Source organism: Nerophis ophidion, linkage group LG07, assembly GCF_033978795.1.
Source record: "Nerophis ophidion isolate RoL-2023_Sa linkage group LG07, RoL_Noph_v1.0, whole genome shotgun sequence".
In the NCBI taxonomy this organism is placed as follows: Eukaryota; Metazoa; Chordata; class Actinopteri; order Syngnathiformes; family Syngnathidae; genus Nerophis; species Nerophis ophidion.
Window position 1 is genome coordinate 41,821,496 of NC_084617.1, and position 25,916 is coordinate 41,847,411.

Below are 25,916 nucleotides of genomic sequence, written 5' to 3' on the forward strand. Positions count from 1 at the left end.
CCTGACATAGCGCCAAACTCTGATCTTATAGATCGCCACAAAACACGAGACATTAAAAGCTTGGGTCCACAAGTTCAGATCGTGATCATATTTGGTACACGTGATACCCTGAAGTGCCGCATGGGGCGGTACCTGTTCGTATTCAGTCGTACTGGGTGGAGCCTGGCGGCCAAAACTGTATCTCGCCATCAGTCAAACTGTTATTTGCCTTTAGCTCATCGGATCTTCTTCCAACCTGTAACACTAAAAGTTGGCCCTAGTGTGTGAATGAGAGTGTGAATGTTGTCTGTGTTGGCCCTGCGATGAGGTGGAGACTTGTTCAGGGTGTACCCTGCCTTCCGCCCGATTGTAGCTGAGATAGGCCCCAGCGCCCCCCGCGACCCCAAAAGGGAATTAGCGGTAGGAAATGGATGGATGGATGGATGGATGGATCTTCTTCCAACCTGTCACAAGACTTTATGTTTGGTGTCTGATTATGTCTAGATGTTCCTATCGACAACGTCGCCCTCTTGTGGTGATATATTGTAACAGTCATAACTTCCTTTTGTAATCTATTCACGAATAATCCTAAAATTCGTAATCTTCCCAAATTAGTTGGTTGGTCAGGGCAATGGCAACATTGGCATTGTGCTAGCTGTTTGCATGCTAATGTCAAGACTAAGTACCTATTCATATCCAGTTGTAGTGGGTGGTGAAAACTGCTCCTCACCATCAACCATGGAACAGTCTTTACTTCACTTTAGATTGATTGATGTATTTTTATTTGAAAAATGCAAAAAAAAAAAAAAAAAAGAGCAAGCCTGATCCAATACAGTGCTATAGCCTTAACAGCAGTTACAACAAAATGAAAACAATGGATGCCAAGTTCAGGTTTTTTCACAGCCATGCCAAACTTGAAAGGGCCAGTTGAACTCAAGAAAGACACAAAGGGATAACTCAATCCTCTTTCCTTATGATTTATTGATGTTTGATTTGAAGCAGTGAAATAAAGTGGGTTATCGGTGTAAATGAATGGATGAACCGAATGAATAGTCGAATAGACGAATAGGTTGATAACCTTAACCAAATAAACAAAAACAAAAAAACTTTCATAAACATACATCATAATACATGCTTTGCTTTCCTTTAAATCAAACCATCCACCAATAGGGCCTAGGTTTAAGAATTAACTTAAACATTTCCAATAATATGAATGAAATACAATTTAAACAATCCATCCCAATTATAAGAATAAACTTAAATATCACTGATAACTTTTTAAATTTACTTTCAATCAACTTAAACAATTTTGTAAACATCAGTGAAATGATCTTCTTTAAACATTCTCCTCAGTACAAACACGCACTTCTTTCCCTTGGTTTCCTCACCAGTTGTGTCTTCTGAGTCCACAAAGGAGCTACCTTCCTTCCTCTTTGCAGCATGTCAAAAAGGGGTGACTGACTGAAGCTCAAACATTTTGAGCATGTGCTCTGAGCAGGTGAACAGGTGAACTCAATCAAACCAATCTGTTGGAAGCAGGTGGAGATGTTCAGCCCTCAGCTCTCACTGTTGCCCCTTCAGGCCTGGAGTGTGCTCTACAAATCAGTGGTGTTTGTGCTGCTCTGTACTTTGACTTGACAATGGAGAATAAAAAAACGAAAACAGATGAGCATTGGACTTTTTTATTTTTGCATATTTGAAAAGGAGTGAGAAGAAGTTTAGACTTTTCTTTAAATCCTACATTATTCTGAGCTAGAACTACCTGTTCACTTTATGTAAAAAACTTAAAAAGCTTGTATATACAGAAATTGTAAATATATTCATACATATGCACATTACACACATACATAGCCACACCATTACCACTACTGATCATTGATTGAAACATTTATTAGTAGATTGCACAACAAATAAGTTTTTCAACTTTTTTAAATCGGGTTCCACGTTAATCAATTCATGGAAATTGTTTCATGCCACAGCAGCAGCACCACTGCCTCAATGGGCAACCCCACTCTCTTCTGAAACACAAACAACCCAATACATACTTGCCAACATTGAGACCTCCGATTTCGGGAGATGGGGTGTGGGGGGCGTGGTCGGGGGTAAGGCGGGGGCGTGCGGCATAGTTGCGAGGGGAGGAGTATATTTACAGCTAGAATTCACCAAGTCAAGTATTTCAGATATATATATATATATATATATATATATATATATATATATATACATATATATATATATATATATATATATATATATATACATATATATATATATATATATATATATATATATCCTGAAAATATGCAAACAAAACAGTGTTTAGATAATTGATACTTCAAACTTGCATAAATAAATCTTAAGGAATATAACATAACTTGGCTTCTGAGAGCTTCAAAATGTAATGAATAAAATGCTAAAGTTGTTGATATACAAGCAATTAATTTGATAATTAAATATGGTAATTTTAAATGAAATATTACGATCATTTGAAATTAATTACTTTAAATATGTTTATTTTAATGTATAATTCTATGGCTGGATGTAATGAGTCGGAAAAAAAACAAATAAAAAAACTATTAATTTAGATGTTTTTGGTAAAATATAGTAAAAATGTCTTTATTTATTTATTTTTTTTAATTAATAAATATATTTATTTTTAAGTAAGATAAACATAATAATACTATTTATCTCTAGTCCGGATGATTTGGTTCTTGTCACCCTGTTGTCCTCCCATCTCTTCCCCAAGGATGACTCCATGAGCTGGGCAAACGCCTGGAGATGCCCTAAGTCAGTGGTCCCCAACCTTTTTGTAACTGCAGACCGGTCAACGCTTAAAATTTTGTCCGACGGAGGTTAATAAAAAATACAATCATGTGTGCTTACGGACTGTATCCCTTGCAGACTGTATTAATATATATTGATATATATTGTAGGAACCAGAAATAATAATAACAGAAAGAAACAACCCTTTTGTGTGAATGAGTGCGAATGAGTGTAAATTGGGGAGGGAGGTTTTTTGGGTTGGTGCACTAATTTTATGTGTTACTTGTGTTTTTTAATGTTGATTTAATAAAATAAAAAAATATAGATTATTTTTTTTTCTTGCGCGGCCCGGTACCAATCGATCCACGGACCGGTACCGGGCCACGGCCTGGTGGTTGGGGACCACTGCCCGTCGGTGCGCAGCTCGTACATCGCTGCCCTCTACTTCACCCTCAGTAGCCTGACCAGCGTCGGTTTTAAACGTGTGCGCCAACACAGACGCCGAGAAGATCTTCTCCATCTGCACCATGCTCATCGGTGGTATGGAATTACGTGATTGGGCAGGCACGCTGTTTATATCGTGGGAAAGCGGACGTGTAAAAGGGCTGTCCTCACTCAAGTCCGCATGGAGATGTAGGAGGCGTGGCCTCCAGCTCCGGCTGAAAACCAGGAGATTTTTGGGAGAATATTTGTCCCGGGAGGTTTTCGGGAGAGGCCCTGAATTTCGGGAGTCTCCCGGAAAATTCGGGAGGGTTGGTAAGTATGACCCAATTTCAAACCCCTTCTTCATCTCTGTACCTCTGGAATACCATGTACCTATACTTCTTTTAAACTGGTTTATGTTTGGACATTGCTTTAACTCCACATTCAAACCATTCCATAGTTTTACTCCACAAATTGAACCACAAAAACTTTTAATGGTCGTTCTATAACTAAGCATTTTGAAATTGTAATTCCCCCTCTCGTGTGCTGAACAATTTTTGAATGCTTCCTGGAAGTTTATTTATTTGGGCTTTATACATTATTTGTGCAGTTTGATACAAAATAATATCATTACATTTCAATATTTTTGACTGTAAGAATAGTGAATGAGCATGGTCCAGATATCCAACCTCGTTGATAATGCGAATAGCTCTTTTCTGAAGTATAAATATTGAGATTAATGAGCTTTTGTAATTATTCCCCCAGATTTATACACAGTAGGTTAAGTATGGTAAGACTAATGATCAGTAGAGAATGTGGTGGTCCAGAGTGTGTGATCCAGAACCTGCTTTGCTTAAATTATCACTGAGATGCTTCTTGACAGCTTAGATTCTACATGTTTTAGAATAGAATAAAATAGAATAGGAAGTACTTAATTGATCCGTGGGGGAAATTCAGCACCACAGTTCGCTCACAATAGACAATAATAATAATAAATAATATATGACATATATTATACATATAATATATGAATAATATACATTACAATTTTAAATATATTCTACATTTAAGTGCAGTCAAGAAGGAACATATGTATTATAAAGTCTGCTGGCTGTCGGTATGAAGGACCTCCTGTGTCGTTCCGTGTTACATTTTGGGAGTCTGAGCCTTCTACTGAACGTGCTCATTCTCTCCGCCAGGTGCAAGTGTAGTGGGTGGGAGGTGATGTCCATAATGGCTAGGAGTGTTGCTAAACTTCTCCTCTCTGACACAACCACCAGAGAATTCAGCTCCACTCCTACCACGTTACTGGCCTTCTTTACCAACTTGTCCAGTCTGTTTTGGTCCCTCACTCTCGTCCCGCTGCCCCAGCAAGCCACGGCGTACAAGAAAGCGCCTGCCACCACCGACTCGTAGAACATCTTCAACATCTTTGTGCAGACGTTGAAGGAGCCTAGCCTTGTAGAGGGCCTCGGTGTGTTTTGACCCATTCAGCTTGTTGTCGATGTGTACACAGAGGTATTTATAATCCTCAACCATGTCCACATCGACCCCCTTGATTGAAACGGGGGTCGCTGAAATACTCCTCCTCCTTCCCAGGTCCACAACCAGCTCCTTGGTCTTCGTCACATTGAGCTGGAGGTGGTTCTTTCCACACCTTGTGACAAAGTCCTCCACCAGTGCCCTGTATTCCTCATCATCACCATCTTCAATACACCCCACTATCGCAGAGTCATCAGAAAACTTCTGAAAGTGGCAGGACTCTGACTGATAGTGTAAATCGGTGATGTAATTGGTGAAGAGGAAAGGGGAGAGGACTGTGCCCTGCGGGGCCCCGGTGTTCCTGACCAGCCTGTCAGACACACAGTCCTGCAGTCGCAAATACTGTGGTCTGTCAGTCAGGTAATCTACAACCCGGACACCAAGGGGGCCTCCACCTGCATCTTCATCACACTATATTTGATTTCCAGTTAATTTGATAGTCAATTGTAACTCCAAGGAATTTTATTTCAAAAACCCTTTCAATATCAACCCCATATATTTGTATCTGCACCCTTGTTTCACGTGTCCTCTTCCCAAGCAGCATTAACTTAGTCTTTGTGAGGTTTAATGACAATTTATTATAGTCAAACCAAGTTTTTAGTTTACCCATTTCTTTCATAGTGACTTCCTACAATTGATTTAAGTCATCCCCTGAACAAAAAATATCAGTGTCATCAGCAAATAACACTAACTTCAATAATGTATACACTTTACATATATCATTGATATACAGGATGAACAATTTTGGGCCCAACACTGCCCCCTGGGGGACACCACAAGCAATGTCCAAACACGATGAACAGCAATCCCCCAACTTCACAAATTGTTGACTCTTATTTAAGTAACTTTTAAGCCAGTCTCGTACAACTCCCCTGATTCGATACTTTTCCATGTTATTGATTAAAATATCATGGTTATTGTGTCAAATGCTTTTTTAGATCAATAAATATTCCCATTGCATATTCTTTCTTCTCTATGAAATTTGTGAATTCCTCAAATTCTTTCAATTATTGCCATTGATGTAGATACGTTTGTTCTAAACCCACATTGACAATCAGACAGTAATTTATGTAGTGAATTATATTTATATAGCGCTTTTTCCTCAAGTGACTCAAAGCACTTTACATAATGAAACCCAATATCTAAGTTACAATTAAACCAGTGTGGGTGGCACTGGGTGCAGGTGGGTAAAGTGTCTTGCCCAAGGACACAACGGCATTGACTAGGATGGCGGAAGCGGGGATCGAACCTGCAACCCTCAAGTTGTTGGCACGGCCGCTCTACCAACCGAGCTATACTACTATGCTTTTCTATAAAATCATCTAACCAGGTGTTGAATAGTTTTTCTAATATTTTAGAGAATTGTAGAAGTAAAGAGACGGGTCTATAGTTTGTGAAGTGGTGTTAGCTCCCAGTTTTAAACAGAGGTATAACTTTAGGTATTTTTATTTCATTGGAAATGCGCCGGTTTGAAATGACAAATGACAGATATATGTTAATGAGTTTGATATCCCTGAAATTACCTGTGGAAGGCTTCCTGCCATCATCGTGTGGGTTGCGTGTATCAGGGAGGACAATAAAGCTGTCATTCATCCGCTTTAGCAAATGTCCTTCGTGTGTTCTCCAGCAATTGTCTCTTTCATTTTTGCCGTGTGCGCCAACTCCAACTGCTTGTCCTTTCAGACTGCTGCCTTTTAACAGAACGACAGGTGATTGGATGAACACTTTCAGTTGTGTCATCCACTCACCTGTCGCCAACCTCGAAGCCGGCCCTGCAACACCCCGCTTCCCCGCAGGCGCGCAGGCCACGCCCACCACATACCGCCACCGCCAGACTCAGGCCGGAACGCCGTCCGGCCGCTCCAACTCCCCCCTCCCCTCCTGGAAGAGAGCGGGACAGGAAGTCGGCCACGGCCATCTGTGCACCCGGTCTGTGGATCACTCTGAAGTTGTAGGGTCGCAAAGCCAGATACCAACAGGTGATCCGCGCGTTGGCATCCTTCATGTGGTGGAGCCACTGGAGGGGTTTGTGGTCCGAGCAGAGGCTGAATGAGCGCCCCAGGAGGTAGTATCGGAGGGCCCCGACCGCCCACCGGATGGCGAGGCACTCCCTCTCCACTGTGCTGTACCTCGCCTCCCTTTCGGAAAGCTTTCGGCTGATGGGCCGGTCGACGCCCTCCACCTGCTGGGACAAAACAGTTCCTAGTCTTCTTCCCGACGCGTCAGCCTGCAGACAAAACGGGAGGGAAAAATCAGGCATGTGTAGAACCGGTTTCTCGCAGAGGGCCTTCTTAACCCTCTCAAACGCCTGCTGGCACCGCTCCGTCCACTGGACACGATCTGGGGCACCCTTTTGGGTGAGGTCAGTTATTGGGCTGGTCAGGTCCGCAAACCGGGGGATAAACCTCCGGTAGTACCCCGCCAGACCCAAAAACTGCCTCACCTCTTTTTTCGTCTTGGGGGTTGGGCAGGCCGCAATCGCCGCTGTTTTAGCTACCTGCGGCCGCACCTGCCCCCTTTCCAAGTGGTACCCCAACTACTCTACTTCCCTCCGGCCGACCGCACACTTTGTCGGGTTGGCGGTGAGCCCCGCCTGCCTCAGGGACTTGAGCATAGCCCCCACCCGCTGCAGGTGTTGTTCCTAGCCGCTACTCTGGATGATGACATCATCCAGGTAGGCGGCCGCATATGCAGCGTGGGGTCGCAGCACCCGGTCCATGAGGCGCTGGAACGTGGCAGGCACACCGAACAAGCCAAACGGGAGAGTAACAAATTGGTACAAACCTTCCGGAGTGGAAAAGGACATTTTTTCCTTGGACTCTGTTGACAAGGGAATCTGCCAGTAGCCCTTGGTCTAATCCAGTATCGTGAAAAAACGAGCAGTGCCCAGCCGATCTAGGAACTTGTCAACCCGAGGCATGGGGTATGCGTCAAAACGTGATACTTTATTCACCTTGCGGTAATCCACACAGAACCGCACAGACCCATCTTTCTTCCCTACAAGAACTATGGGGGTACACCACGCACTGTGCGATTCTTCTATTACCCCCAATTCCAGCATGGATTTAAATTCCTCCCAAACTATTTTACGTTTTTGCTCGGGGAGCCTGTATGGCCGACAACGCACCGTAACCCCCGGGCTGGTCTCGATATGATGCTGGATGAGATTTGTGCGGCTGGGCCAAGGGGAGAACACGTCAGAAAAGCACTGCTGTAGTTTCGCAACATCTGCTTTCTGCGCTAACGTGAGCTGGTTATCACAAGGGAGAGGAGAGAGAGGTCTCCCTGGTCCCAACTCCTCCTCCTCTCTCACTACCGTTACCATGGAGACAGGCTTCGCCTCCCTCCATGCATTCAACAGGTTGAGATGGTAGATTTGCGTGTCTCCGCCCCGGTCCGGGCGTCGAACCTCGTAATCCACATCACCCACTTGCCGTGTGACCTCAAAGGGTCCTTGCAGCTTTGCAAGTAATTTTGAGCTGGATGTTGGGAGTAATACAAGGACTTTTTCTCCCGGTGAAAATTTTCTTAGCTTGGTTCCCTTGTTGTACGTGCGCTGTTGTCGTTCCTGGGTACGGATAAGTGCGCCGCCGTGTGGAGTTTTGCTCGTATGTCCATAACTTACTGCACTTCATTTTTACTGGAGCTTGGACCTTCCTCCCAACTTTCTTTAATTACGTCCAACACTCCGCGTGGTTTCCTGCCGTATAACAGCTCGAAAGACGTAAAGCCAGTGGAGGCTTGGGGTACCTCCCGCATCGCAAACATGAGGGGATCCAGCCATTTATCCCAATTTGGTTTCTTCCTTGTGCGTAAACTTACGGATCATAGTTTTTAGCGTTTTGTTTAATCGTTCTAACAGCCCATCCGTTTGCGGATCGCTTTAATTACCAATAATCCGTACAGTTCCTTTATCGTGCGTGTCATAAAGGACATGCGCTGGTCAGTCAAAATCTCTTTCGGGATTCCAACTCGAGAAATGACCTGAAACAGCGCTTGCACCACACTCTTTGCAGAGATTGAGCGCAGGGGCACTGCTTCATTATACTGCGTTGCGTAATCCACCAGGACCAACACAAAGTGATACCCCCGTGAGCTCGGGTGAAATGATCCGATGAGGCCCATCCCAATTCTCTCGAATGGGACCTCCATGAGCGGCAATGGGTGCAAAGGGGCCTTCGTGGTGGCCGCTGGGTTCACCAGCTGGCAGTCCGGACAGGCAGCGCACCAGCGGCGCACGTCTGCCCGGATGCCCGGCCAATAGAACCAGACCATGACCCGATTGAGTGTTTTATCATACCCCAAATGTCCAGCCACAAGATTAATATGCGCGGCCTGGATAACCATTTCCCGGTGGCGTTTCGGCACCCAGTGTCACAGCTCACTCGGTACAATCTATCTCTCATAATGGAAAAGTGAGGGAATACCCGCGCTGTTCCCGGGCGCATCGGCTGACCATCGATGTAATCAACTTGGTCCCAGGCCACGCGCGAAGTTTCGTCTCGTGACTGCTCGAGGGGAAAATCCTCCTGCGAAGCCCCCGCCAGATCCCGCTTGGCACTGTCGGATGGCCCCGCCTCGCCACTGAGAATACTCCCTTTTCCTACGGTCCGTGAACGCACCCCTACGCATTGTGTCAGTAAACGCCTAAACCCCAGCCAATTTGTGCCCAAAATTACAAGGTGCGAGAGGTGCGTAATTACAGCTACCTCTACCCTATGCTTTTGGCCCTCATACCAAATTTCTACTGGCACCATCGGGTACTCGTGCACATCCCCATGAACACACCTGATTTTTACCCGTGTTGCATGCCTCAAAGCCCCGGGTCGAACCAGGTTCTGGTGGATCATGGTCTGTCCCCAGCCCGAATCCACCATCGCCTGGTAAGTACTCACTTGTATTATTACCTTGATGCCGTACGTCTCACCCGGGTCGGGGGAGGCCACACAACCCGCCTCCACCAGCTGAGGTCCCTAACACACACGACCAGACCGCCCACGCCTCCAGCACGCCTGCCCAAGCGTTTGAGGGGCCGTCTGCGCGGGAGATGTTCTGGGGGCACCAGTCCGGACCTGCGGGAAAAGAACATATGGGGAGTCATGCGGTTTAAAGCGGGGAATGTACGCTTCTCTCTCTCCTTTTTTTTCTGTGGGCTCCGTCCGTGCGCCCTCGGTGCAGGTTGTCTCTCGCGGTGGATGGCCAGGTGGTCCTCAACGAGGGTCACCGCAGCTGCCTGTTCCAGTGGCCGGCGGTACCGGCCCCAGTCGGTTGTCCCTTGGGGATCGCCTTTCAGAGCTGCTCCCAGATGTTCTGGTCCGGCAGTCGGTCATCTCCCTCTCCTGGCTGCAGCTAGCGCGTCGCTGCCTTCTGGAGCCGCTGGAAAAAGGCGAATGGCCGGTCCTCCTTCCCCCGACGCAAGGACCGGACCCAACGTCCATGTTCTTCGGCGGTGCCTCCCGTCCGGTCCAGCACCGCCCTCCTCCTCATCTTGACCGGCGGATTTGGTCCTATCGACCCCCCCCCATCGCGGGGTGAGACGACGGGGGGGCGCCGAGGTGGGTCTCGCAGCCGCCCTCGGCATTGCCCCCCACTCTCCGGCTGTCGTCTCGCCCTGCTGGTCTGCAGACGCCTCGCCGCCTCCCCTCATCTTGTCCGCCAGCGCCTTCATGAGCTGAAAATTTTTCTTGCTGGTTGCCACCCATTCTCTGCACTCGCTGACCAACACCCGGAGGAAATCGTCCTCCCTCGCCTCCAATGATCCACCCTTGTTCGGCGCCACTGTGGAAGGCTTCCTGCCATCATCGTGTGGGTTGCGTGTATCATGGAGGACAGACATCGCTGATCAGGTTTGACTTTTGTTTTATTTTTCAATAAAGCTATCATTCATCCGCTTTGGCAAATGTCCTTTGTGTGTTCTCCAGCAATTGTCTCTTTCATTTTTGCCGTGTGCTCCAACTCCAACTGCTTGTCCTTTAAGACTGCTATCTTTTAACAGAACGACAGGTGATTAGATGAACACTTCCAGCTGTGTCATCCGCTCACCTGTCGCCAACCTCGAAACCGGCCCTGCCACACCCCGCTTCCCCGCAGGCGCACAGGCCACGCCCACCACAATACCTTTTTCACCAATGCCATACTGTCATTGGAGTCAGGAGACATTTTCTTCTTACATTTCTTTACAATATCCAACACTTCTTCTTCCCCCATTACATTTAAAAAAAAAGAATTGGGATTTCTCTCCAACAATCCCTTAATATTTATACCAGTTGTCCGTGGATCTGGGAATTTATTGAATAATTTATTGAAGGCATTAGCCACATCTTCAATATTATTATTTTCTATACCATCATTCGTTAAATACGTTGGATAGTTATTTGAAAAGGGTACTGTTTTTATAATACGGTTTAACAAATTCCATATTGTTTTGATATTGTTTTTATTATCATCTAGTAATTTCTTATTATAATCTCTCTTATTTGACCTAATAATATGAGTTCATTTGTTTTCATATGTTTTATATTTATTTTCAGCTTCTTTTGTTTTCAATCTTATAAATTCCCCGTAAAGAGTGTTTTTCTTTTTGCAGATATTTTGCAATCCCTTTGTGATCCAAAGACAATTAGTATATGTGTTTTTTACTGGTGCATTCTTTTGTTGGGCAATATTTATTATATAATGACCTAAATATTTTTGAGAATATATTGTAAGCACTATTAACATCACCCATCCATCCATCCATTTTCTACCGCTTATTCCCTTTCGGGGTCGCGGGGGGCGCTGGCGCCTATCTCAGCTACAATCGGGCAGAAGGCAGGGTACACCCTGGACAAGTCGCCACCTCATCGCAGGGCCAACACAGATAGACAGACAACATTCACACTCACATTCACACACTAGGGCCAATTTAGTGTTGCCAATCAACCTATCCCCAGGTGCATGTCTTTGGAAGTGGGAGGAAGCCGGAGTACCCGGAGGGAACCCACGCATTCACGGGGAGAACATGCAAACTCCACACAGAAAGATCCCACCATTTTCATAAATTACATCCCAATTCTGCTCCAGTAAATCATATTTAAATGAACTAATGGATTCCTCTGATCTGTTCTTCTGTAATGAGTTGGCTTTTCAATTTTTTTTGTCCTGTAGTTTCCATTAAATGTCAGAAAAACTGGGAGGTGGTCAGTGATATCTTTGATCAATAGCCCACTTACGGTCTTATTGTCAATACCATTAGTGAACATGTTGTCGATTAGAGTAGCAGAGTGGGATGTAATTCAACTGGGTCTTGTGATTTTGGGATATAGACTTATACTGTACATTGTGTCAATGAAATTATCTATATCTTTATTTTTACTGGGATTTAACAGGTCAATTTTAAAGTCACCACGAATGAAGACAGCTTCTTTGAAAACAAGCATTCCATCCAATCTGTAAAAAATTAATTAAACGAATAATGACATTTCTACTTTTTTCCATACAAATTTCAACTGTTAGACATTCAAGTAGGTTATCAACCAGTTGTCATTTCATCCAGACATTTAAATCTCAAGGTGTTATCCACATATATTGCCACCCCTCCACCCCCCTTGTTTTGTCTATTTTTTACATTAATAAGGTCATAACCTTCCAGTTCAAAATCTGACACTTTTTCACTGTTAATTCAAGTTTAAGATACTGCAATTATGTGAAAAGTAAATAATCCTTGATGTCCTTGAAATGCCTGTTTCAGCTTCTATTATTGAAATGGATAATTGCTAATTTGCCCTTAGTAATAATATTCTGGTTGTAGTTCATTGCTATAGTAGCAGCAGTTCTCATTGATATTGAGGAGGTAATTATTGTCCGGGTCTATATCATGTTCCAAGTCTTGTAGGTGGTGCTCAATATATTGATATGCTTTCAACTGTACATTGTCATATTCTGTCAGTCACAGCGTTTTTTTTTTTTACTGTGGAGCCACTTTATGGAGGTATCCTCATTTTTTGACTATGTTGTGACTTACCATTGGCCTGTGGAGAACCTGGACAACACAGACTCTTACCAGGAGGACGTTTGAGTTGGATGCGCAGACGCGGTGCCGTCGCCCACTGCCTCCAACCTCTTCCTCCCCCTTGCTCCCTCCGTCCCTTCCGTCCTCCTCGTCCGCCCCACACCACCCATCCCCCGGCCCTTCTCCACCCATCAGGGAGGGTCAGGTACCCCTCCTGGAGAAAAATTCAACCCATTTTCACCTGGAGACCCACCCGGAAGACTCTTATTTGCTGCGGGCTCAGACGTCTTCCACAGGAAATGAAGTTGCCCCTTTGTTTCCAGCAAAAATGACCCGGGTATATTTAGTACTTCAGGAATCATTCGGAATTCTTGCCAGCGAGATGTGTCTTTAGGAAGTTTCCTGGAACCTTCCCGGGGGGTCGGCTGTGCTTACGAATGCTGATTGGTTGAACACCGTTCGGGGCCTTCCCTAAACTTTTTTTTCAAACACACGACCGCCATTGCGGAGTATGCACGGACGACTTGTTTATGTCTTTGTTCTTTTGTATATCTATATATCACGGCGTGGCGCGGTGGTGGTGTGGCCGTGCGCAACCTGAGGGTCTCTGGTTCAATCCCCGCCCAGTACCAACCTCGTCACGTCCGTTGTGTCCTGAGCAGGACACTTCACCCTTGCTCCTGATGGGTGCATGGCAGCTCCCTCCATCAGTGTGTGAATGGGTAAATGTGGAAGTAATGTCAAAGCGCTTTGAGTACCTTGAAGGTACAAAAGCGCTATACAAGTACAACCCATTTATAACCCATTTATATTCAGTTACCAACTGAATTATGTGGCTAGTGTTATGGGTTGCATCTTGCATATTGTCAATGTGTGTCACGATTGTGTTTAACCGCTTTTACCTCACAGTCCAGTTCAAACATCATATTCATTCAGATCGTCGATGTTTCTAATCAACAGCACTTTGGCGTTCTCCGGAGTACCGTTGAGTTTGATGAATACTTTACAGTTCGAAGTCCAAGTTTGTAGAATTTTTTTCTCTCTCCTCATTTGGCGTGCTTTTCGGGCTATATCAGCATGTCGTTTGGTCAAATGGTCATTCTTGTATACGTTTGTTCCTTTTGGCTTCCTTCCCTGTTTTAGCAACGCTATCTTGTACTTTCTGTTTACAAATTTCAGGACTACGCTCAGCTTGTCGTTTGTTTCTCTCCTGGGCAAAAGGTGACATGCTTCGATGCTGTGACAGTCCAGTTGTATGTCCTTGGACTGTAACTACCTGTCGCTCCATTGAAATGACATCCAACTCCGCCAGCTCCCCTCCATTCGCTGGAATCACAGCTCGTGCGTAAGATTGGAGTTTGATGCTAAGTCCGGTGACAATCACGTCATTGATCCGTGTGTACTGCTCAATATCAGCAACTCTGTTCTCCAGAATTGCGATTTTCTTATCTTTCTCCAGCTTGTCAGCTCTCATCTGATCCAGCTGCACAACAGGGGCCATGATACTTTTCTGCTGCTCCGTGATTGTAGCAACTTCCTCGATCAGAGTGTCGATTAACTAGTTCGCTATAATCAGCCTTGGGCGCCATCTCGTCTTTGTAAAAGCACACCGGCTAGTTACTCTTGACATTCACTTATTAAATTAATTGCAAACTTCCTCCTTACATTATTAAACTTAAATGTTTGGAGTAAAATTCGCGAGCGCCAGTTCAGCTACCGGAACAGGAAGTGACATTGAAAACTGTTCCTCACCATCAACCATGGAACCATCTTTTTACTTCACTATAGACGATCGGATCTTCTTCCAAAATGCCAGAAGGCTTTAAGGTCCAGGTCAAATTATTAGGGATGTGAATCTTTGGGCACCACACGATTTGATTTGAGGAGGGAGAACGATTCGGTTAATAATCTATTCCCGATTCAAAAACAACATTGGGTGCCAAATCTAGGATAAACTACATTCCTTCATGAAATAAACAAAAAGCTCCGATAAAAGTTTACATTACTTCAAAAAAAATGGTTGTGTTTGATAAAATTCTACCCAAACATTTAATAAAGTGGTTTGACAGGACGGATAAAAACAAAAAAATCAATGTTTTTAGAATCGTGGCAAATAAGAGTTGAGATTAATTTGAAAATCTCTTCTTTTTTTTTTACACTATTAACCTACGTTAATATTGACACACACATCGCCCCCCTGTGGTGAAAAATGATCGATATTCCAGACATTGACACATGCTAATGTTAGCATACTAATGTTGTCACGATACCAATATTTAGGCACCGGTACCAAAATGTATCTCGATACTTTTGTAAATATAGGGGACCACAAAAGAAGACATTATTGGCTTTATTTTAACAAAAAATCTTAGGCTACATTAAACATAATTTTGTCAATGCAATTTTGTCCTTAAATAAAATAGTGAACATACAAGACAACTTGTCTTTTAAATAGTAAGTAAGCAAACAAAAGCTCCAAATTAGTCTGCTGATGTATGCAGTAACATATTGTGTCATTTATCATTCTATTAGTTAGTCAACATTATTAAGGACAAGTGGTTGAAAATTAATTATTAATTTACTTGTTAATTTACTGTTAATATCTACTTACTTTCTCTTTTAACATGTTCTATCTACACTTCGGTTAAAATGTAATAATCCCTTATTCCTCTGTTGTTTGATACCTTACATTAGTTTTTTGATGACACCACAAATTTGGTTATCAATCCGATACCAAGTAGTTACAATACAATGGTCATAATTTAAGTCTTCACGTATCCAGGGACATATTTCCTGAGTTTATAAACATAATAATACATTTAAAAAAAAAAAAAAAATTTGTGATGCAAAAAAATATCGATGTAATCATAGTAGTATCGACTAAATACACTCCCGTACTTGGTATCATTACAGTGGATGTCAGGTGATCCACCAATGTCGTTTGTTTACATAGTGGAACCGGTGAGCTATTGTATCGTTCTACGGTGTGTAGTGAAGCATGTTTAGCTATTCCTCGTCCTGTAGGGATGATACTTGGAAGAAACGTTCTTTATTTATCGCCATGGAGGCGAGGATTAGTGATTTAGAAGCAGAGGTGGGTAGTAACGCGCAACATTTACTCCGTTACATTTACTTGAGTAACTTTTGGGATGAATTGTACTTCTACGAGTAGTTTTTATGCAACATACTTTTACTTTTACTTGAGTATATTTATAGAGAAGAAACGCTACTTTTACTCCGTTCCATTTATCTACGTTTAGCTCGCTACTCGCTACTTTTTTTTTTTATCGATCTATTAATGTTTGTTTTGGTTAATGCCAGACCTTCAAAGTAGAATCTACGCATGCCTGCGTTTCACCAATCACATGCAGTCACTGGTGACGCTGGACCAATCAAACCGAGCCAGGCGGTCACATGACCCGACTTAAACAAGTTAAAAAACGTATTCGGGTGTTACCATTTAGTGGTCAATTGTACGGAATATGTACTGTACTGTGCAATCTAATAATACAAGTTTCAATCAATCAGTCCAAAGTGTAAAGGAAAAAAGACACTTTTTATTTCAACCGTACTTCCCGTCAAAAGACTGATCGCACAGTTCCTGTCTTCACAATAAAAGTGCCGCTCCATCGCACCTGCACTAACAAAATAAGAGTCTCCCAAACCTTGCGCAAACAAGCTAGCAAACCACGTTGTTTGCCGCCAATGTACTTCTTGTAAAGTGTATAAAAACGAATATGGAAGCTGGACAGATAAGATGCCAAAAACCAACGACTTTCATGTGTTATTGGACAGAAAAGAGGAACTTTTTTTCTCTTCCAATTGAAAACGTGGAAGTCTGATTCCAATCAATGCAAGTCATCAGAATCAGGTAATACACCAACTTATATTCTTGTCTTCATGAAAGATAGGAATCTATATGTTAAACATGCATGTATATTAATTAAAACACCTTCAACATGTGAACAAAAACGGCAAAATAAATAAATATAAATTATATACTGTATATATAAATGTATGTATATATATTTAATATATATATATATACATATATTAAATATATATATATATATACATAAAAACATGTATATATATATGTATATGTATATATATACATATATATGTATATATATACATATATATATATGTATATATATATGTGATATGTGTGTGTATATATATATATATATATATATATATACATATATATATGATATGTGTGTGTATAAATGATTTGTGTGTGTATGTATGACATGTGTGTGTATGTATATGAGGTAGATCACCTCGACTTGGTCATTTACTAAGTAATTGATAAACGTTGAAAAACGTATTGGGGTGTTACCATTTAGTGGTCAATTGTACGGAATATGTACTGTACTGTGAAATCTACTAATACATGTTTTAATCAATCAATCAATCAAATCAATGAATGCCTACTGAGGCTATGGTGCTGTTAAGTTATGGTGGCTCAATGTGCCATTTATTTTATTTTTATTTTGATGCACTATTATTTCATATATATTATTGTTTTAGTTGCTTAAGAGATATTCCTGGCTCTGAATTTGCTCATTGCTATATTTATGTTTTTGTGCATTATTTTTTGCCGTAATCAGGTTACTCATCAGTTACTCAGTACTTGAGTAGTTTTTTCACAACGTACTGTTTACTTTTACTCAAGTAAATATTTGGGTGACTACTCCTTACTTTTACTTGAGTAATAAATCTCTAAAGTAACTGTACTCTTACTTGAGTACAATTTCTGGCTACTCTACCCACCTCTGTTTAGAAGTAGCTAAAACACTGCAGACTGCGGCTGGACTTTAGCTGCTAGCTAGCTAGCCATGTCTTAAAGCACCACCTCCTGAGGGCGTTTCAGTGCGCTGCCGAACATGCTCCTCTGCTCGCAAAACCAACAATGACACGACGTGACAATGACGGGGGTCGGGGGTTTGGAGGACCGGTGCTTTTTAGAGGCAGTATACCATACAACCCTTTAGCATGCTAACTGTTAGCATGTGCCAAGTGCCAAGTTATATGACTCTGAAGCGTGCGGCTGCATATTTAGTTGAACTTTTCACGCTCAACACGTTGGTAGACCCAAAACAAAAACAGACCATCGTTTGTGTGAAGAAGCAATTTATTTCTGCTTCACGGCAACATGACACTTGTTAAAAAGTTTGTGAAAGACTGCATTTAGAAATGTGACAAAGTCAGAGATTAAGGTCACAAAGTGTCTATTTGACTTCCTGCGAGCGTGTAAAAAAAAAACATGCTTTTGTCGTCAGTCTGATAAAAGAACTGTTTTGCAACATATTTTCACATTCATAAAGCGCTTGGTAACAAGAGGAAGGCACAGCGAGAAGTTAAAAAAGATGAAGTCATGCTTGCTTCCTGTTGCAGATTCTCGCCGATGTCGGCGTTAAATCGATTAGATTGTTGTGCTTCAAAGAACACGTCCGTAGCGTCTGGAGGGGTCACACAGTTTCCGTGGCCGCTACGCGTTGTCGTATTTGTGCAGCGCCTCCTCCAGCTTGGCCGTGATCTTCTGGAAGAAGGAGATCTGCTGCTGCAAGTAGTGCTGCATCTGCGCCCGGAAGTCGCGCACGCGGATCTGGTGGAAGTGCTGGATCTCTGCCAGCGTGGCGCAGGAGATGATGTTACAGCGTTCCTTGATGCCCTCCGCCTGCGCCGCCTCCGTCTTGGCCTCCTCCACGTGCCGCTGGCTTTCCTTTACCTTGATTAGGGCTCCTGATGGAGGTGCCAGAAAAATCAAGGAAACAAAAACTGGTTAAACATGACCGTCGTTGTGGTTGCGCCATACGCACGGTTTACAATATAAAAGATATCAGTTATTTAAATACCGTGTTGATGACACATTTTAGCTGTGTCCCGCGAATTTGGCAGTGATAGGGGAACAAACGCAAGGTAGCATTTTTGTTGGCGGCTAATGTCCCTTCACAGTGAAAGCCACTTCTAAGCCAGTAATCCTCGCCTCCATGGTGGCAAATAAACTGTTTCTTACAGGTACTATTATCACTGGGGGCAGATGACTAGCCAAATAAGCAACACTACACATCGTGGGGGGTTCCAAAATGCCATGCTAATCGCTAACAGAAAGTTAGCGCTCTTGAATGTAAACAAAAATGTGTGGATCGTTACAAATAACGACTGTAGCGGTACCAGGTACAGGAGCCGTTTATGGTAAGCTACCGGCTAACGTCTCTTCACAGTGTTAAGTTAGTAATCCTCTCCTCCATGGCAAAAAATAAATTCCGTTTCTTACAGATACTATTATCAATGGAGGTAGAGGACGAGCCAAACATGCTACATGACACATCATAAATGGATAAAAGAAACAAAAGTTGTCCAAAATGTGGCCCAGGGGCTATAAGCTGCCCGCAGCTGTTTTTTTAAACGGCCTGCTGCAAAATTGTTAGCGTTCTAATATTAGCATCCTCTCTTTTTTGTGCTAATTTTGTCAGTATTCACCCTAGTGTCAAATATTTTTTTTTTTACTTCACAAATGATACTTGTTAGCATACTAAGTTTTTTTTTGCCAATTTTGTAGTCATATTTTGGTACTTAATACATGCTAATGTTAGCATGCAAGCATTTTAAACAGTTTTTTAAGGTACACACCTCAGAGTTATATATTTTGGGATTTGACACATATTACAGTTAGCATTTTGGTATGCAAACATTAGCATGCTAGCTGTATTAGCTAATCTAACCAGTATACAAGTCAGTCTCATACATTGTGGTATTTCACTAATGTTAACTGTTAACATCTTAGCATAGTAATGTTAGCATGGTAGCTTTTTTAGCTCTATTTGCTCATAATGTTTGTTACTTGACACTGTTTGGCCAACGTGGTAATTGTTAGCATTTCAGTTCAACTTTGGCTCTTCAGCATTAACAACATATATGTATATGTATATATATATATATATATATATATATATATATATATATATATATATATATATGCAGTATATATATATATGCAGTATATATATGCAGTATATATATATATATAGTGTGAATGCTGGCTAATATATGTATATATATATATACATACATACATACATATATATATATATATATATATATATGTATATATATGTATATATATATATATATATATATATATATATATATATATATATACATATATATATATATGTATATGGTGTGAATGCTCACTAATATATCCATCCATCCCATTCATCCATCCATCTTCTTCCGCTTATCAGAGGTTGGGTTGCGGGGGCAGCAGCCTAAGCAGGGAAGCCCAGACTTCCCTCTACCCAACCACTTTGTCTAGCTCTTTCTGGGGGATCCCGAGGCGTTCCCCGGCCAGCTGGGAGACATAGTCTTCCCAACGTGTCCTGGGTCTTCCCCGTGGCCTCCTACCGGTTAGATGTGCCCTAAACACCTCCCTCGTGAGGCGTTCGGGTGGCATCCTGACCAGATGCCCGAACCACCTCATCTGGCTCCTCTCGATGTGGAGGAGCAGCGGCTTTACTTTGAGTTCCTCTCGGATGACGGAAACACCTCCTTGGTAACACATGAGCCAATCACCACGCCCCTACGCCTGCCTGTACCTACCCACTCTGTTCCCTATATATAAACCATGGTATGTGAATGCCCATCCATCCATTTTCTACCGCTTATTCCCTTTCGGGGTCGCGGGGGGCGCTGGCGCCTATCTCAGCTACAATCGGGCGGAAGGCAGGGTACACCCTGGACAAGTCGCCACCTCATCGCAGGGCCAACACAGATAGACAGACAACATTCACACTCACATTCACACACTAGGGCCAATTTAGTGTTGCCAATCAACCTATCCCCAGGTGCATGTCTGCTTCCATTAAAATCTCCTGACGATTGAGAGAACCCCTCATGAAACAGTTCTTTAGAGATGAAGTAGTCTTGTGATTTTTCCCACACATACATATATTACGCTCTACCACGGTATCGAGCACTATTCTCTGGATTATCTAATTAAGACACAATATAATTATATACATATATATATATATATATATATATATATATATATATATATATATATATATATATATAAATAATAAATGGGTTGTACTTGTATAGCGCTTTTCTACCTTCAAGGTACTCAAAGCGCTTTGACACTACTTCCACATTTACCCATTCACACACACATTCACACACTGATGGAGGGAGCTGCCATGCAAGGCGCCAACCAGCACCCATCAGGAGCAAGGGTGAAGTGTCTTGCTCAGGACACAACGGACGTGACGAGGTTGGTACTAGGTGGGAATTGAACCAGGGACGCTCGGGTTGCGCACGGCCACTCTCCCCACTGCGCCACGCCGTCCCCATATATACATATACATATTGTGATAAAGTCCTTTATTTTCTGTAATGAGTATATATATATATATATATATATATATATATATATATATATATATATATATATATTTATATATGTGTGTGTATACAGGACTGTCTCAGAAAATTAGAATATTGTGATAAAGTCCTTTATTTTCTGTAATGAAACTAAAAACATGGAAATGTCATACATTCTGGATGCACTATACATCAACTGAAATTTTGCAAGCCTTTTATTATTTTAATATTGCTGATTATGGCATACAGCTTAAGAAAATTTGAAAATCCTATCTCAAAAAATTAGAAAATTTTCTCAGACCGAGTAAAAAAAAAGATATATAACAGCAAAACAAAATCAAACATTTGAAAATGTTGGTTAGGAATCATTTCGCATGGATTACTGCATCGATTCAGCTCATTTGCATTATTGGATCTGGTATCTTTCAGCTTCTTCTTCACAATACCCCACACATTCTCTATAGGGTTCAGGTCAGGGGAGTTGGCAGGCCAATCGCAGACAGTAATGCCATGGTCAATACACCAGTTACTGGTGGTTTTGGCACTTTGGGCAGGTGCCAGATCATGCTGGAAGATGAAATCATCATCTCCATAGAGCTTTACAACAGATGGAAGCATAGAGTGCTCTTGGTACACAGCTGCATTGACTTTGGACTTGATGAAACACAGTGGACCAAAACCAGCAGCTGACATGGCTCCCCAAACCATTGCTGACTGTGAGAACACACTGGATTTCAAGCAACTTGGATTTTGCTCCTCTCCAGTCTTCCTCCAGACTATAGCGCCTTGACTTCCAAATGAAATACAAAATTTGCTTTCGTCTGAAAACAGGACTCTGGACCACTCTGCAACTGTCCATCAGTCAGACGCTTCTTGCGTTGTCTTGAGTTCAGGAGTGGCTTGACCATGGGAATACGGCTATTGTAGCTGTATCTGTTAGAAAGCTCTATAGAGATGATGATTTCATTTTCCAGCATGATCTGGCACCTGCCCACAGTGCCAAAACCACCAGTAACTGGTGTATTGACCATGGCATTACTGTCCGCGATTGGCCTGCCAACTCCCCTAACCTGAACTCTATAGAGAATTTGTGGGGTATTGTGAAGAAAAAGCTGAAAGATACCAGATCCAATAATGCAAATGAGCTAAAGGCCGCTATTGAAGAATCCTGGGCATCCATAACACCTCAGCAATGCCACAGGCCGATTGCCTCCATGCCACGCTGCATCGATGCAGTAATCCATGCGAAATGATTCCTAATCAAGTACTTAATGCATTAATTGACATTTTCAAATGTTTGATTTTGTTTTGCTGTTATAAATCTTTTTTTTAACTCGGTCTGAGAAAATATTGTAATTTTTTGAGATGGGATTTTCAAATTTTCTTAAGCTGTATGCCATAATCAGCAATATTAAAATAATAAAAGGCTTGCAAAATTTCAGTTGATGTGTAGTGCATCCAGAATGTATGACATTTCCATGTTTTTAGTTTCATTACAGAAAAAAAAGGACTTTATCACAATATTCAAATTTTCTGAGACAGTCCTGTATACACACACACACACACACACACACACACACACACACATATATATATATATATATATATATATGTATATATATATATATATATATATATATATATATATATATATATATATATATATATATATTTATATTCGTTCTAGGCCTAAACTAAAGTCTTAACAAAAAAACAAAACAAAAAAAGTCTTAACAAGCTGCTCTGCTTAGTTCTGCGTCTGCCTCTGTCAGTATGTCTATGGAGCACCCAGCATTGTCCCACCCACAGAACCATCTGTTTGGTAAAATGCATAGCGGTAACAGCCAATCAGCAGTGCGTATTCAGAGCGCATGTAACAGCAAGTCAGCAGAGCGTATTCAGAGCGCATGTAACGTGGAGTGAGCAGAAAGGTGTTTTTCGCAGGTAAGGCAGCGGACTCTCCCCAAATGATAATAAACACTTCCAAGTCAACTACTAGTAACATCACTATGAGCCCGTTGACGTTCTAGAATCAAGCGGCAGCTCAGCTCGCTCACTGTCCTTGAGGTAAAGGCTAATTAGCTTTTAGCGTAACGTTAGCTCACTGTGCGGTGTGTGTGTGTGTGTGTGCGTGCGTGCTTGTGTGTGTGTGTGTTACGGACAGCAAAGCCCTGTATCTCTGAGAGAAAGACCAGCATTATTGACTTACGGTTAAAAACTAAGTTACTTCACTTGACCTTTTTCTGTGTTGATTGAGCTGTGCTGAAGCAGCAAAAAAGGACATTCTGTTAAATGAAGAGTTTCTGTTGATATAATAATGTAACTGCATTATAAAGCCGAAATGAACTCCATGGTGTTCAGGTATTAATAGTCTCTCCTATTGCTATTGTACTAGATTTTCAGTTATAGTTACATTAATCATTAGTAATGTAGCAGCCTAGTTTTGAAGGGCAGGGTCCCTGCTACCATATGTTGATAGAAATATAACATTTACATAATAAAAATCAACTACAGGCTTCCCAAATGCTGTAATAAACTAAGCATGATGAGTTAAACATATGTCAGCATGTGGCCCCACTTTTAACTCTTTTTTCAAATGCTTATTGCAAACCCTTACTTACAGTAAGTCATTAATTTGATATTGTAAGTCATTATTTTGACTTAGTAAATTACTAAGTCATAATAATGGCATACTTAGTATCTCAGGTAACTAGGACTGTTTTGTTTTTACTTTACGGAAAAAATATTGAGATATATCGAACCATTCAGCAAATGGAACAGAAAACACAAGCTAAAGTTGTAGGCTTCTTCACCCAACGAAGCTGGTCTACTTCACCACAGTCTGTAGTCTATTGCCCCCCAAGCTGTAGTGGCAGCGACGATGTGGAGACGTGATGGCGACAGGCCGAGTTATACCAATCCTTACACCCACCCACCCATCCCCTTCCCCTGGAGAGTCACCACCTTAACTAACAAATTTTCTGGGGGAAATAACTGTTTATGTATTTAATGAGGTTTTAAAATAGATCTATTAACATCCATATAACACATAGTGTGATGTATTTACATATATATATATATATATATATATATATATATATATATATATATATATATATATATATATATATATACAATCGGGCGGAAGGCAGGGTACACCCTGTAGCTGAGATAGGCGCCAGCGCCCCCCGCGACCCCGAAAGGGAATAAGCGGTAGAAAATGGATGGATGGATATATATATATATATATATATATATATATGTATTTATATATATACATACCCACCTAACCGCCCGAATCCAGCTGAGATAGGCCCCAGCGAACCCCCGCGACCCCAAAAGGGACAAGCGGTAGAAATGAATGGATGGATATATCCATCCATCCATTTTCTTCCGCTTATTCCCTTTGGGCTCGCAGGGGGCCCTGATGCCTATCTCAGCTACAATCGGGCGGAGGGCAGAGTACACCCTGGACAAGTGCCACCTCATCGCAGGGCCAACATTCACACTCACATTCACACACTAGGGCCAATTTAGTGTTGCCAATCAACCTATCCCCAGGTGCCTGTTATATATACATACATATATATATATATATATATATATATATATGTATATATATATATTTTTTTTTTATTTTTTTTTATATATTTATTTATATAGACATATATACTATATATATATATATTTAATCCGCATTGGGAATGGGATATATATATATATATATATATATATATATATATATATATATATATATATATATATATATATATATATATATATATACACATATATATATATATACATACATACATATACATACACATATATATATATATATATATATATATATATATATATATATATATATATATAAATATATATATATATATATATATATATATATATATAAATATACATATAGTAGGGGTGTAACGGTACACAAAAATTTCGTTTCGGTACGTACCTCGGTTTGGAGGTCATGGTTTGGTTAATTTTCGGTACAGTAAGAAAACAACAAAATATACATTTTTGGGCTATTTATTTACTAAATTTGTAAACAATGACATAACATACATACACCCAGGGTCTATTGACAGGGTTAATACATATATAACATAAATAAAATAAAAATAAATAAGTTGAGGCTCAGAATGGTTTCTTAACAAAACATTTCTACGTATAGAGTCCTTTTTTTGATTGATTGATTGATTGATTGAGACTTTTATTAGTAGATTGCATAGTACAGTACATACAATTGACCACTAAATTCTAACACCCCAATATGTTTTTCAACTTGTCTAAGTCAGGAACCACATTCATCAACACCGCCCACCTTTTTTTGTAGACATGTTCCATAAATATTGATGTTAAAGATTTATTTTTTTGTGAAGAAATGTTTAGAATGAAGTTCATAAAGCCACAATTTGCAACTAATAGCTGGACTCTTCATTTACCCTGGAGTCTGGAGCTGTAAAGACCCACTGCCGGGTAGAGTGAAGGGTTGTGCGCGCAAGGGAGACACTATGGGAGCCGGAAGCAGGAAAGGTGCACCACATGTTTGACGTGTTGTCATAAGCAGCAAACAATCTTGGCAAACTTTCGTCCACCATTGTTGTATCGCGCAGCCAAAGTGTTCCCAAACGGGAGATCTTAACGAGGCAGGAGAGTCTTCCAGCTCTGGCTTTAACATGTTGTCCTAGCCTGCTAGCTGCTAGCATGTCTACTCGTTCGGTACACCTCCGAAACGAACCCCCTGTACCGAAACGGTTCATTACAAATACACGTACCGTTACACCCCTATATATATATATATATATATATATAT

At 41.5% G+C, this 25,916-nt stretch overlaps 1 protein-coding gene across 5 annotated transcripts in view; it reads right to left on the reverse strand.

Annotated features, from left to right (window-relative positions):
• snx18a (sorting nexin 18a) overlaps window positions 1-25,916 on the reverse strand; it is a 92,850-nt gene that overhangs the window by 25,041 nt on the left and 41,893 nt on the right. For 2 of the 5 annotated variants that reach the window (XM_061906206.1, XM_061906207.1), the window contains one exon: window positions 17,817-18,445. The exons of 1 other annotated variant lie outside the window; for it this stretch is intronic. In XM_061906206.1, the coding sequence (XP_061762190.1) occupies window positions 18,192-18,445 (254 nt within the window). In that variant the 3' untranslated portion in view covers window positions 17,817-18,191. Of the gene's footprint in view, window positions 1-17,816; window positions 18,446-25,916 lie in introns of those variants that run through there. 2 more of the 5 variants (XM_061906209.1, XM_061906208.1) reach the window with 1 other exon arrangement.